This window comes from Chiloscyllium plagiosum, unplaced genomic scaffold (genome assembly GCF_037043375.1).
Source record: "Chiloscyllium plagiosum isolate Xiang-an unplaced genomic scaffold, Cpla_swu_hap1 HiC_scaffold_6, whole genome shotgun sequence".
Classification (NCBI taxonomy): Eukaryota; Metazoa; Chordata; class Chondrichthyes; order Orectolobiformes; family Hemiscylliidae; genus Chiloscyllium; species Chiloscyllium plagiosum.
Window position 1 is genome coordinate 90,752,196 of NW_028270144.1, and position 14,754 is coordinate 90,766,949.

General features: G+C 44.8%; 1 protein-coding gene and 1 long non-coding RNA gene across 2 annotated transcripts; both read right to left on the reverse strand.

Moving 5' to 3' along the window:
- Positions 1–2,895: 2,895 nt before the first annotated feature.
- Positions 2,896–5,883, reverse strand: mtif3 (mitochondrial translational initiation factor 3). Its single transcript, XM_043685784.2, has 2 exons — positions 5,484–5,883; positions 2,896–3,071 (listed from the first exon to the last, which is right to left on the reverse strand). The coding sequence occupies exons 1-2, from the start codon at positions 5,881–5,883 to the stop codon at positions 2,896–2,898; spliced, it is 576 nt and encodes a 191-aa protein (XP_043541719.2).
- A 1,565-nt stretch (positions 5,884–7,448) lies between these two features.
- On the reverse strand, positions 7,449–11,103 carry LOC122551151 (uncharacterized). Its single transcript, XR_006312035.2, has 3 exons — positions 10,755–11,103; positions 9,657–9,738; positions 7,449–7,624 (listed from the first exon to the last, which is right to left on the reverse strand). It is a non-coding gene; the product is annotated as an uncharacterized LOC122551151 (long non-coding RNA).
- Positions 11,104–14,754: the final 3,651 nt, after the last annotated feature.

Sequence of the window (14,754 nt, forward strand, 5' to 3'; positions counted from 1 at the left end):
AATTGCATTTGCTACGGTGGCTCCATGGTTAACACAGCTGGCTTTCAGTGCCAGGAACCTAGGCTTGATTACAGCCTTCGATAACTGTCTGAATAGGTTTCCTCCCACAGTCCAATGTGCAGTGCCCTGATAAATTGTCTCCTCCTCCACAAATGTGTGAGTAAGGGTAGGTCTCCTTGGAGGGTTAATATAGACTAGATGGGCCGAATAGCCTCTGCCTGCACTGTAGGGATTTTATAAATTAAGAAAAAGCACAGTCCATCCATACTTTTAGATTGCATTGTGTAGATAACCCCTGTTGGAGAGAACTACCACAATCAGCTGTGACCTTTACAGAATGTTAGAGATCAAACGGCTGAACTGTCCACCTTCTAATTTGTATGTTTGTGTTCAAATAAAACATTTAATCCTCAGTAATGGGAATTTCCTTACTTCTATAGTCCAGTGCCCTGAGTGAGGAAGGTTAGGGTGCCAAAAGTCATCTTCACTGCCCTGTTGACTCCACGTTGAGAACCATTCACCTGAACTCCAAGATCCCTCTCTTCCATTACACTCTTATGCCGTACCATTCACCATGAAACTCCTACCTTGATCTAACTTTACAAAATGCAAGACCTCACACTATCTATATTAAACTCCATTTGCCATTTCTCAGCCCACTTCCCCAGCTGATCAAGGTTCTGCTGCAATCTGATAGCCTTCACTGTTCACGATACTAGCTATTTTAGTGTCATCAGCAAACTTACTACTCATGCCTTGTACATTCTCATCAAAATCATGGATTATAGATGACAAACTGTAATGAGTCCATCACCAACCCCTAGTCACAGTCTGACAAGCATCCTTCCACTCTTTCCCTCTGCTTCCTGCTATCAAGCCAAATTTGCCAGCTTACCCTGGATCCATGCGATCTAACCTTCCAGAGCAGTCTGCCGTGTGGGATTTTATCAAAAGCCTTACCAAAATCCATACAGACTATGTCTACTGCCCTGCCCTTGTCAACCTTCCTAGTCACTTCAAAGAACTCTTAACAAACTTGTGAGGAATGATCTCCCACTCACAAAGCCATGCTAACTACTCTTAATCAAACCCTGTCTTTCCAAATGTATGTATATCTTATCTCAATCTTCAAGTAACCTACCCACCACAGATGTTAAGCCAAATTTAAAAAAACATGGGTAATATGACTTAATGGCCAAATGTTGGCACAAGCATTCATAAAACTTCATGCATCATAGAAGAAAGTGTACACCAGGCCACATAACTGGTTGAATTATATGTTTGGAAGCATGGGCACTGAGTTCATTTAATCATGAGAAACACTCTGCCTACATCAATCTTCTTTGTCACCTCAAAAAGAAACAGTGGTAGACATCTAAATGGACTTCAAAGTATTTGATAACGTTCTATATGGTAGACTGATTAGTAAGGTTAAATCATATGAAATGCAAGAAGAGCTAGCCAATTGGATTGAAGGTAGAAGAGGTGGGTGGTAGTGGTGGAGGGTGCTTTTCGGACTGGAAGCCTGTGACCAGCAGTGTGTCACAAGGATCAGTGCTGGACCCACTGCTTTTTGTCATTTATATAAATTATTTGGATATGAATCTTGGTGGTATGGTAAGTTTACAGATAGCACCAAAATGGATGGTGTGGTGGACAGTGAAAAGAATTCTGAATACAAAGTACCTTGATCAGACAGGCCAAGGAGTAGAAGATGGAGTTTAAGTTAAATGAATAGAAGATGTTGGATTTTGGTAAGACAAACCTGGGTAGGACTTATACAGTTAATGGTGGGGCCCTGGGGAGTGTTGCCAAACAGTGACCTGGGAGAGCAGGTGCATAATTCCTTGAAGGTGAAGAAAGCATTGGTCATAACATTGAGTATAGCAGTTGGGATGTGATGCTGCAGCTGTACAGGACATTGGTGAGGCCACTTTTGGAATGCTGCGTACAGTTCTGGTCACCTTTCTATAGGAAGAATGTTGCTAAACTTGAAAGGATTCAGAAAAGATTGGAGGGTTTGAGCTATAGGGAGAGGCTGAATAGGCTGGGACTCTTTCCTGGAGGGGTGACCTTAGAGATTTATAAAATCACCAGGGGGCATGAATAGGGTCAATAGTCAAGATATTTTTTCCTAGGTGGGGAGTCTAAAACTAGAGGGCATGGGTTTACAGTGAGGGGAAAGATTTAAACAGGACCTGAGGGGTAACATTTTCATGTAGATGGTGGTGTGTGTATGAAACAAACTGCCAGGTGAAATGGTGGAAGTTGGTACAATTACAACATTTAAAAAGGGATCTGAATGGGTACATGAATTGGAAGGGTTTAGCAGGATATGGACTAAATGTTGGTAAACGGGACTATATCAGATTGAGATAACTTTTCGGCAAGGATGATTTGGACTCACATGTCTGTTTCTGTGCTGTATGACTCAGTCCCCCAGTGGCAGTAAAATATATTGGAATGTAGAAAGAGCTGTCATGAAATTTCTGCGCTTTGGAGGCAGTCTGTTGTTTACTGTCACTAATGAGCCAGTTTACATTATCATAAACCACGAACGATTTTTATTATGGCTCAAGATAAAATGAGAACTGCATAACTGTCCCAAATGGACTGGTTGGACTGGAGGGCCTTTTTCCACACTGTAGGGAATCTAATAATCAATCTCCTGAAGGCTGCCCAACAAGCTGTCCTTTTTTTTTGTCCAATTGTAGGCAGAAGGTCCAAACAGGCATTACCATGTCAAAATATTTTTAAATGGTCATGTTTACACAAGTTTCTGACACTAGGTTTATGGTAATAAATGAAGGTACTTCCATCTGAATGCCTTTAAGACTATATTCAATCATCTATGTATTATTAACAGCATAAAAACAGAGATTGGTAAATCAATGTTTAGTCTTTGTAAGGTCTGACCATCTTATCTGCTTTGTCCATTGCAGCTCCTTTTCTAACAGTAATCCGAACATGGTGCTTCTTGTCAATCCATTGCTGGATCTGCTTTATTTTTGTTTGCAGGTCGTGCTTTGCAATGTCTGCTGAGAACGTCTGTTCCTTGATTTGACAAGGTCCTGCATTCAAAAGGAACAATTTAAAAATAAGTTTTGGTTTGCTTTCAGCATGAGGCTAGACCTCACATTCAAAATCGGACTCTTAACGCCTCAGCCTCTCCAACTTCTCTCTTTCATCAAACCTACATTATCTACTCCCTTGCCTTTGTTTTCAATTTTTGATTACACAACTATTTTATATTACAAATGCTATGTAAATAGATTTATCCATTCACATTCTCCATTATATCTGAACACCTTAATTATCTGAATATCTGCTCCGTTAGAATGGAACATTCTGATGAGAAAGTGCTTCAGCCTGTGAAAGCTCAACTCTGTAAAGTCACTATCGTCCCAGAAGACTTCTTTCTTACTAGGGAGACATGATTGGTGGTGAGTTTAATCTAAGGGTCACCACAACTCAGGCAAAGGGCAAGGATGAGAAGGCGGGACCTTCATGGTAACCGCAGCCAGTGCGGGAGTTGAACCCATGATATGGCATCACTGCACTGCTTTAATCATAGGAGACAGTAGTGGTGGCAGGATGCTTATCAGAATGGAGGGTTGTGACTAGTAGTGTTCCACCGTGATCAGCGCTGGACCTCTGCTGTTCATGGTCTACATAAATGATTTGGAGGAGAACATAGCTGGTCTAATTAGTAAGCTTTGGCAGAGTTGCAAATAGGGAGGAGGATTGTCAGAGGATAGAGCAGGATATAAATCAGTTGGAGGCATGGGCAGAGAAATGGCAGATGGAGTTTAATCTGGACAAATGTGAAGTGGTGTATTTTGGAAGGACATGAACAGGTGAAATTTGTTCAGTGAATAGCAGAACCATTAGGAGTACTGATATGGAGAGATCTGGGTGTGCAGGTTCACAGATCACTGAAGGTGGAAGCTCAGGCAGATAAGGTAATAAAGGCCGAAAGAATGGTTGTGTTTATTGGAAGGGGCACTGAGTATAAGGATAAGCAAGTTATGCTGTAGCTTTACAGAACTTTAGTTAGGCTGCACTGGAATATTGTGTACAGTTCTGGTCACCATGCTACCAGAAGGATGTGGATGCTTTGCAGAGGGTACAGAAAAGATTTACCTTGATGTTGCCCCGTATGGGGGATTTTCTTTAGCTATGAAGCAAGGTTGGACAGACTAGGTTTGTTTTCACTGGAACGCAGGAGGTTGAGGATTGTCTTGACAGGAGTTTAAAGGATTGTGAATGACATGGATAGAGTGGAAAGTATGGGCTTTTTCCCAGAATGAAAAGTTCAATTACTAGGGGACTCTGGTTCAAGGTGCAGGGTGGTTTAAAAGAAGTGCAAGGCAAGTCTTTTACACTAAGGGTTAGGAGTACCTGGAATGTGCTGCGAGGTGGTGCTGGTAGCAGACACAATAGCAGTATTCAAGAAATACCTGGACGAATCCATGAATAGAAAGGGAATCTGTAAGTGATGACAGTTTTAGTACAGAAGGGCAAAATGTGTCGGCACAGGCTTAGAGGGCCAAAGGGCCTTCCTGTGCTGTCTTGTCCTTTGTCCTAAAACAGTCAACTGAGCTAACCAATCTCCAACTCTAATTCATTAACTCCTACTGTAGCACACAACTTTTTTGGACATTGATTTCTCCAGTGATGTTTTATTTAGAAGATGGTTTTGAATAGTTCTCACTTGGTAATGGAGTTTTTCATTAAACATTCTTAAATTTGCTTTTCATTAATTTCTATTGCTGTCCTCTAGCTTTTTGTTTACAATGAAGTAATACTTTAGATTTGTTTAATCACCCATGTTTTCAAAGTTGTATATTCTCTCTATTCAAAAAGATCTGCCAGTAGTTGGCATAAGATATTCAAAACATGGAGATGCCGGTATTGGACTGGGGTGGACAAAGTTAAAAATCACAACTCCAAATAAACCTGTTTGACGATAACCTGGTGTTATGTGATTTATTTTAACTAAGATATTCAATGTTTTCCAAATTTGATGGTATCTGCATTATTATTTTTGACAGGATTTTTTCATTTGTGTTAGAACCTGGGATGTTGCCGTCTAAGCTCTGGTCACTGAGGGTCTTATCCAAGGCCATAAGGACACAATTGTGTTGTGGAGCTGAATTGCTCAGCCTCTGCTTGCTAAGCACATGGGCAGGGGGAATCTGGCCATTAATTTATAAACCACTTTTCCACATAATTTGGCAGTCTTAAAAGCCAAAAGAAAATGGATATATAGTACATATTCTTATAATGCTTTGATTACTAATTGTGCTAAAATATAACTCCCCCACCCCATGCCAACCTCAGCTCAACATCGTTATGCAGCTGTATAAACTGAATTAATTTTTATTTTATTCTTGTCAGATGGAGAGAGAAGGAAGGTTTTATTAAAATATGCCAAATTTGAGAACTGTTTCACCCAAGGACAAACTTATCCCTCCACTCACCAGTGTTAGGCTCATTCTTTCGTTTTTCCCTGAGTTTCATTTGTTCATCGTGAATCTGTTTTCCTGTCATTAGTTTGTACACTGGAGGGTCTGCATTTTCCCTGAGAGGTACAGCCTTGACTCCACGCTCATCCATTATTTGAATAACATCAGCTCTGTGCAAATTTCCCAGGTTCTCTCCATTTTCATCTATCACGTGAATGATGCGGTGGTGAATCTTTCTTCCAATGCTCCCTATTGTTTTTCGTGCTTTTGGATCCTTTTTTTCCCTGCGTTGTGCTTTCTCAGGCTCTCCTTCACCTTCATTAACTGTTATAAAAGCTTTTACAGGTTTAATTTGGTGGCCTAGTTTCCAGTAAGGTGTATTGCGTCTGGATTGAGATGTCATTTCTTTTGCCATAGTTTGTATCAACAATGTGTTAAAATACCTTGAACTTTCATTACAAACATACCAACTTGCATAACCTGTTGTAGTTTGGAGAGCAAGTTTCTTTATGCAATGTGCAGCCATCTGAAAGAAAATAAAAGGCAACTAATTATTGCTATATTTGTGGATTTTACGCTACTTTGGTTGTGTGATGACTTTCAGCATCATCATCGATGCATAACTTGACTAAAGTGACTAAAGCTTCAATTTAACAGCTGAAGTAAGCTAGTTACTGTTTGATTGAGACCAGGTCAGAATGGTAAAATGTTATCTGCATTGGTGTGAAGAATAACTTTATTTTCTATGTTATTCAAATGCATAGCAGATGAAGTATAGCATGGTTAAATGACAGGTTATATACCTTGGTAAGCAGGAAGGCAGATTATTATCTGAATGGCGACAGAACGGGAAAGGGATAGGTTCAATGAGACTTCAGTGTCCTTGTACACCAGTTGCTCAGCGCAAGTATGTTGGTGCAACAGGCAAATGGTACGTTGGCCCTCATAGCAAGAGGATTTGAGTACAGGAGCAGGGACATCTAGGTGCAATTGTATAGGGCCTTCAAAAGGGTCAGTGTGGACTCAGTGGGCTGAATGGCCTGCTTCCATACTCTGGGGATTCAATGATTCTAACCTTTTCCTTATTGCAATATAGTCAGCCTTACAAGATGCATTACTACTTCAAGATGGCACTGACATCCTAGTGTTATGTTGATCATGTAGTGATATCGTATAGTCTCAGGGTTGAAAAACATTCAGATTTTTTAAGAGTGAAATACAGGCATCTTATTTTCTGTTCAGCATTTGGGATTTTTGAGGAAGATGCACCCATAATCTCATTGTTTCTATTATCTACAAAACCATTTAAAATTAATGTTTATTAATTTTAATAAAATTATTAATAAAATTAATGTTTATTAAAATCTCTCAATATTTTAGAATTCTAACAGTTGCTAAGCAGAGTTCCACGCCTGCACTGAATGGGTCGATGTTATCTACACTGTCAGCCTTCATGTGGCTATATAATTATGGTTGCCTAGTAATAATGCTCTGAAACTCATTTTGCTTCAAGCCTTTTGGTGTCCTTTAGCCACTTCTTAAATGAACTGCAACTATAGCAAAGGTTTCTAGGCAATCTATTCACGAATACCTCAGCTCCTAAAACAAGACACTGATAGAATAACCAGATTGTTCACATTCATTCATAAAAGCTTTCCCATCACTAGATATCAAAGTCTTCTTATACACCTCAGTTTTAAAATACCATTGTGTGCAAGTTTTTGTCCCTTACTATATCTGTAACTTCCTCCCACTCTACACCTGCAGGATTCTGCACACACCCAATAAGTAAAATTGAAGCAAAAACCTCTCCCTTTGAGCTTAAGCCTTAATAAAACTCTCAATGCAAAAATTTCTAATAGTAATATTGAGGTCCAATTGTCAATCTTACTAGGTTGAAAAATCTTAAAATTGCAAATAAAAACCCATGAGATTGCTAAAGTATCGCTTACAAATCGCTTACAAAATGGCTACAGAAACACACAAGTTAGCTTACCTTAGAATTACAGTGACCTTCCAATCAAAGTACATCACCTCACACTACTCTGTATTGAGGTTCATCTTGCCTCCTATCCACCCATTCCACGAATGTCCTTTTGGAGTTCCAGTCTATCCTCACAGTTTACATTTTTTCTATGTTTAGTGTCACCTACACACTAAAATGCAGATCATATATAAATGACTTTAAATAAATTTAAACTTATTTTCTTAATAAAGTTCTGATCAATAAAGTTATAAAACTAGATCCTCAATTTTAAGAATGAATCATCTATGGAATACCTCTCCTACTCTAACATTCCATCTTAGAATGGACCGATAAAAAGAAATTCTTGCACAAATATATCAACTGACCCACAATAACAACATATACTGACATCTACAGTAACTAAGTTGTCTTTGAAGCCTCCAAAAAGATGGGAGGTGGGGGAGATCACTTAATATGTTGAGTATAAAATGTGAATGTCTGGTTTGGGTGTGGATGGTCACCTTTTCGATAAGTAAAGAAAAAATTATACACAGATGACTTTAACCAAATAAAAGTGTTTTAAAGCCTGTAGAATATACTGTCTTCAGCATCTGATACAAAAAATGTTCACTTTATTTATTCTGAGTCACTTTGGCAATGGCATCATCTTAAAGATTCTATTCTGGACCAGATGTTTCAGAATCATCCCTCCACAACATAACACTATACTATAAATCATTCAATTGATTATTCCGCATTTTTTAAAGGATTTAGTGACAGTTTGTATACTGATAGCATCCCACAATTTGATAAAACTGCAAAAGATATCAATGGAGCAACACAGATATTTTCATTTTGATCAAGGCATTTCTCTCCAACAACTGTCCACCTAATCGGCCAGAGTTCAAAGCCATTCAGTTCTTGGGGTGGAAAGCAGTTAATGGAGTTTAGTAAGAATATTGGCCTCGTACTTGAGGTTGTAGAGAATCAGGATTTGGGGCGGCACGGTGGCTCAGCGGCTAACACTGCTACCTCACAGCACCAAGGACCCAGGTTCGATTCCAGCCTCAGGCAACAGTGTGTATGGGTTTCCTCCCACAGTCCAAAGATGTGCAGGTCAGGTGATTGGCCATATTATACTGCCCATAGTGTTTGCTGCATTAGTCAGAGGGAAACGGGTCTGGGTGGGTGGGTTACTCTTCGAAGGGTCGGTGTGGACTTGTCGGGACAAAACGTCTGTTTCCACACTGTAGGGAATCTAATCTATACCATTTCATTCCATTTGGCATACCCATGATCCTTGAATGGTTTGTTGAGGCATGCATCCAAAGGTTGGACTGTGGATGTTAAGACCTTCTTATGATTCAATCGGGTGTTATTTCTTTGCCTCTTGACCTCAGTTATGGAATTTACACATGAACCACATCAATGAACTGCATTCTTTACATAGGTCACTGGCTTGCCTATTCCATCCGTTATCAATCTATAACTTCACTCAATTCTCAACCATCCAACTGCAATCGTAGACATACAAAATCTCATGCAAGGAACCTTTGGCATGGTTTTACATTTGAAAATCAAAGGCTTTGACACTGGGCATTTTCTTCAGCACAGATTCTTTCTTCGATTCTTGCACCAGTTCATCGCCAACACCAACTGCAATATTATTGAGTTAGCAAATGTTGCAACTTCCAGCTTGAAACCAGCTTCATACTTTATCCATTTTATTGGAACTCATTTAGCATTTTCATTTGCCTGTGGGCATGTCTGAAACATTTGTACATCTTTGCAATAAATATTTTCTGCTTGATTCCTTGTAGACAGTTATAAGGTAAGTGATTACAAGACATTTATGGGTTTGAAAATTGAGGTTAATTATGAATGACAGTGTATCATATGAAAAGGGGAGGGTGGGACTTGACATATGCACTATGTTTATGCAAAAAAATGGAAGAATGTGTTTGTTTGCCTTTCTACTGGATTGACGTACTCAGTGATCTATGGTATAAAATGGCTTAACGTATCTCACTCAGGGTCCTGAGGAAGGGTTACACCCAAAACATTGACATCTCCACCTCTTGATGCTGCCTGGCTTGTTGTGTTCTTCCAGCCTCCTGGTTGTTTACCTTGGATTCCAGCATCTGCAATTTTGTCTTAACATATCTGAGCACAGCACTCACAGAGATAATAAGGAAAAAGTACATTTTTTTTAGAAAGCTCACCTGAAATGCTGCTTCCGTTGTACTACCACGAGTAGGATGCACACTTGTATTCGTACAATAAGGTCAACACACTAGAAAAGAACTGAAAATAAACCCGTTATAACATGTCATAACGATTTTACAGCCTGAAGTTGTATGACTTCCTTAAATCACTTTAATTGCAGTCAGTACCGAAAAGTATTCGGTAAACCGTTTGTAGATTAGCAGATGTGTGTGCAAGTCAACAAGGGGTACATTTGTGGGTGGCACAGTGGTTCAATTCCCACCTCAGGCTGTCTGTGTGGAGTTTGCACATTCTCCCCGTGTCTGCATGGGTTTACTCCGCGTGCTCTGGTTTCCTCCCACAGTCCAAAAGATATGCAGGTTAGGTGAATTGGCCATGCTAAATTGCCCGTAGAGTTAGGTGAAGGGATAAACGTAGGGGAGTGGGTCTGGGTGGGTTGCTCTTCGGAGGGTCGGTGTAGACTTGTTGGGCCGAAGGGCCTGTTTCCACATTAAGTAATCTAATTTTGTGACAAAATGGCAATTGGAAAAATATAATTTTTGGTACGACTTTTTTTTGTACACTGTCAGCATTAAATCAAATGATGGAGTAGGTTTGTGAGTCCTCCACAGAGAATAACCTCCAGGAGCAGCCTACCACATCTGGATGTGTCCTGACTTTTGGAAGAAGTTTTTGAATTGCTGTCTATTTAATACAGTTCTGTTAAAACTGATTCATTCATAGTTCACTTTGCATTGGTTTAACAGATTTTAAGGACGTCTTTGGGAATTTTTAAAAATCAAACATAATGTATCAAAACATGTCCTTCAAACTGATGTTAATAAACTTAGGCGCTGTTACAAGGTATGGTTCAAATAAGAAACATTTAAAATCCATATGTGAACGGGACTGAGCCGCCACCGTCATCGAAAACAGCACCAGGCCCAGGCTCCAAGCTCTGGCTCCAAACCCCGGCCCCAGGCTCCGGCTCCAAACCCCGGCCTCAGGCTCCGGCTCCATAACCCCGGGTCCGCCTCAAACCCCGGACCCAGGTCCGGGTGCAAATCCCGGGCCCGAAGCCGACTTCTCCGCGGGTCTGTCCAGGTCACACTCACCAGGTTCGGGCCGCACTCACATCCGGAGAAAACCAGGCAGATGCAGCTTCTGAGGCGATCAGTCACCGTCAGACAGAGGATCTCAGAGAGAGAGTGGATCACGGGGGAGGGGCAGTGAGAGAGACTGAGGATCTCAGAGAGAGCGAGTGGATCACTGGGGTAGGGGGCAGTGAGAGAGACTCAGGATCTCAGAGTGGATCAGCGGGGGGAGGTGGCAGTGAGAGAGACTGAGGACCTCAGAGAGAGAGTGGATCACGGGTGGGAAGGCAGACTGAGGATCTCAGAGAGAGCGAGTGGATCACTGGGGTAGAGGGCAGTGAGAGAGACTCAGGATCTCAGAGAGAGTGGATCAGCGGGATTAGGTGGCAGTGAGAGAGACTAAGGATCTCAGAGAGCGCGAATGGATCACCGGGGGAGGGGGCAGTGAGAGAGAGTGAGAGTCTCAGAGAGAGTGGATCACTGGGGGGTGGAGGGCAGTGAGAGACTGAGGATCTCAGTCAGAGCGAGTGGTTCAATGGGGGAAGGGACAGTGAGAGAGATTGAGGATCTCAGGGAGCACCGGGGGAGGGGGCAGTGAGAGACGGAAGATCTCGGAGAGGGCGAGTGGATCACCGGGGGTGTGGGGGCACTGAGAGAGAGTGAGGATCTCGGAGAGCGATTGGATCACTGGGGGATGTGAAATGAGAGAGACCGAGGAACTCAGAGACCAAGTGGTTCACGGTGTGGAGGCCAGTGAAAGAGTCTGAGGATCTCAGAGAGCAAGTGGATCACCAGGGGTGGGGGCAGTGAGAGAGACTGAGGATCTCAGAGAGAGTGAGTGGATCACCGGGGGGAGGGGGCAGTGAGAGAGACTGAGGATCTCAGAGAGAGCGAGTGGATCACTGGGGAGGGAGCAGTGAGAGAGACTCAGGAACTCAGAGAGAGTGGATCACCGAGGGGAGGTGGCAGTGAGAGAGACTGAGGATATTAAAAGGCGGCACAGTGGTTAGCATTGCTGCCTCACAGCGCCAGCGACCCGGGATCAATTCCTGCCTCAGGCGACTGACTGTGTGGAGTTTGCACATACTCCCCGTGTCTGCGTGGGTTTCCTCCGGGTGCTCTGGTTTTCTCCCACAGTCCAAATATGTGCAGGTCAGGTGAATTGGCCATGCTAAATTGCCCGTAGTATTAAGTAAGGGGTAAATGTGGGGGTATGGGTGGGTTGCGCTTCGGCGGGTCGGTGTGGACTTGTTGGGCCGAAGAGCCTGTTTCCATACTGTAAGTAATCTAATCTAATCTAATATCAGAGACTTAGTGGATCACAGGGGAGGGCACTGAGAGAGACTGAGAATCACAGAGTGCGAGTGGATCATGGGGGAAGGGGCAGTGAAAGAGGCTGAGGATCTCAGAGAGCGAGTGTATCATGGGGGGGCAGTGAGAGAGGCTGAGGATCTCAGAGAGAGTGGATCACAAGGGGGAGGTGGCAGTGAGAGAGACTGAGGATCTCAGAAAGAGCGAGTGGATCACTGGGGGAGGGGGCAGTGAGAGAGAGAGGATCTCAGAGAGAGAGTGGATCACGGGGGAGGAGGTCAGTGAGAGACTGAGGATCTCAGTCAGAGCGAGTGGTTCATGGGAGGAAGGGGCAGTGCGAGAGACTGAGGATCTCAGACAGAGCGAGTGGATCACGGGGGAGAGGGCAGTGAGAGAGACTGAGGATCTCAGAGAAAGAGTGGATCACGGGGGGAGGGGGCAGTGCGAGAGACTGAGGATTTCACAGAGAGTGGATCACGGGGGGAGGGGGCAGTGAGAGAGACAGAAGATCTCAGAGAGTGTGTGTGTGGATCACGGGGAGGGGGCAGTGAGAGAGAATGAGGATCTCAGAGAGTGCGGGTGGATCAGGGGGAGGGGGCAGTGAGAGAGACTGAGGATCTCAGAGAGTGGATCATGGGGGAGGCGGCAGTGAGAGAGACTGAGGATCTCAGACAGAGCGAGTGGATCACGGGGGAGAGGGCAGTGAGAGAGACTGAGGATCTCAGAGAGAGTGGATCATGGGGGAGGGAGCAGTGAGAGAGACTGAGGATCTCAGACAGAGCGAGTGGATCACGGGGGAGAGGGCAGTGAGAGAGACTGAGGATCTCAGAGAGAGTGGATCAAGGGGGAGGGGGCAGTGAGAGAGACTGAGGATCTCAGACAGAGCGAGCGGATCACGGGGAGGGCAATGCGAGAGACTGAGGATCTCAGAGAGCAAATGGATCACAGGGGAGGGGGCAGTGAGAGACACTGAGGATCTCAGAGAGAGCGAGTGGATCACGGGGGACGGCAGTGAGAGAGACTGAGGATCTCAGAGAAAGAGTGGATAACGGGGGGAGGGGGCAGTGCGAGAGACTGAGGATTTCACAGAAAGTGGATCACGGGGGGAGGAGGCAGTGAGAGAGACAGAGGATCTCAGAGAGTGTGTGTGTGGATCACGGGGAGGGGGCAGTGAGAGAGAATGAGGGTCTCAGAGAGTGCGGGTGGATCACGGGGAGGGAGCAGTGAGAGAGAATGAGGATCTCAGAGAGAGCGAGTGGATCACGGGGGAGGGGGCAGTGAGAGAGAATGAGGATCTCAGAGCGAGAGTGGGTCACGAGGGAGGGGGCAGTGAGAGAGACTGAGGATCTCAGAAAGAGCGAGTGGATCACTGGGGGAGGGGGCAGTGAGAGAGAGAGGATCTCAGAGAGAGAGTGGATCACAGGGGAGGAGGTCAGTGAGAGACTGAGGATCTCAGTCAGAGCGAGTGGTTCATGGGGGGAAGGGGCAGTGAGAGAGACTGAGGATCTCAGACAGAGCGAGTGGATCACGGGGGAGAGGGCAGTGAGAGAGACTGAGGATCTCAGAGAAAGAGTGGATCACGGGGGGAGGGGGCAGTGCGAGAGTCTGAGGATTTCACAGAGAGTGGATCACGGGGGGAGGGGGCAGTGAGAGAGACAGAAGATCTCAGAGAGTGTGTGTATGGATCACGGGGAGGGGGCAATGAGAGAGAATGAGGATCTCAGAGAGTGCGGGTGGATCAGGGGGAGGGGGCAGTGAGAGAGACTGAAGATCTCAGAGAGTGGATCATGGGGGAGGCGGCAGTGAGAGAGACTGAGGATCTCAGACAGAGCGAGTGGATCACGGGGGAGAGGGCAGTGAGAGAGACTGAGGATCTCAGAGCGAGTGGATCATGGGGGAGGGGGCAGTGAGAGAGACTGAGGATCTCAGACAGAGCGAGTGGATCACGGGGGAGAGGGCAGTGAGAGAGACTGAGGATCTCAGAGAGAGTGGATCAAGGGGGAGGGGGCAGTGAGAGAGACTGAGGATCTCAGACAGAGCGAGTGGATCACGGGGAGGGCAATGCGAGAGACTGAGGATCTCAGAGAGCAAATGGATCACAGGGGAGGGGGCAGTGAGAGACACTGAGGATCTCAGAGAGAGCGAGTGGATCACGGGGGACGGCAGTGAGAGAGACTGAGGATCTCAGAGAAAGAGTGGATAACGGGGGGAGGGGGCAGTGCGAGAGACTGAGGATTTCACAGAAAGTGGATCACGGGGGGAGGGGGCAGTGAGAGAGACAGGATCTCAGAGAGAGAGTGGATCACGGGGGAGGGGGCAGTGAGACAGACTGAGGATCTCAGAGTGAGCGAGTGGATCACGGGGGAGGGGGCAGTGAGACAGACTGAGGATCTCAGAGAGAGCGAGTGGATCACTGGGGTAGGGAGCAGTGAGAGAGACCTCAGGATCTCACAGAGAGTGGATCAGCGGGGGGAGGTGGCATGAGAGAGACTGAGGATCTCAGAGAGAGCGAGTGGATCACCGGGGGAGGGGGCAGTAAGAGAGAGTGAGGATCTCAGAGAGAGAGTGATGACGGGGAGTGGAAGTCAGTGAGAAACTCAGGATCTCAGTCAGAGCGAGTGGTCCATGGGGGGAAGGGGCAGTGAGAGAGAGTGAGGATCTCAGAGAGAGAGTGATGACGGGGGGAGGTCAGTGAGAAACTCAGGATCTC

Coding starts and splice junctions, on each gene's coding strand:
- mtif3 (XM_043685784.2), bottom strand. CDS start 5,883: ATGGCAAAAGAAATGACATCTCAATCCAGACGCAATACACCTTACTGG. Junction 3,072..5,483: donor AAAGAATGAGCCTAACACTG/GTGAGTGGAGGG, acceptor TTTTGAATGCAG/GACCTTGTCAAATCAAGGAA.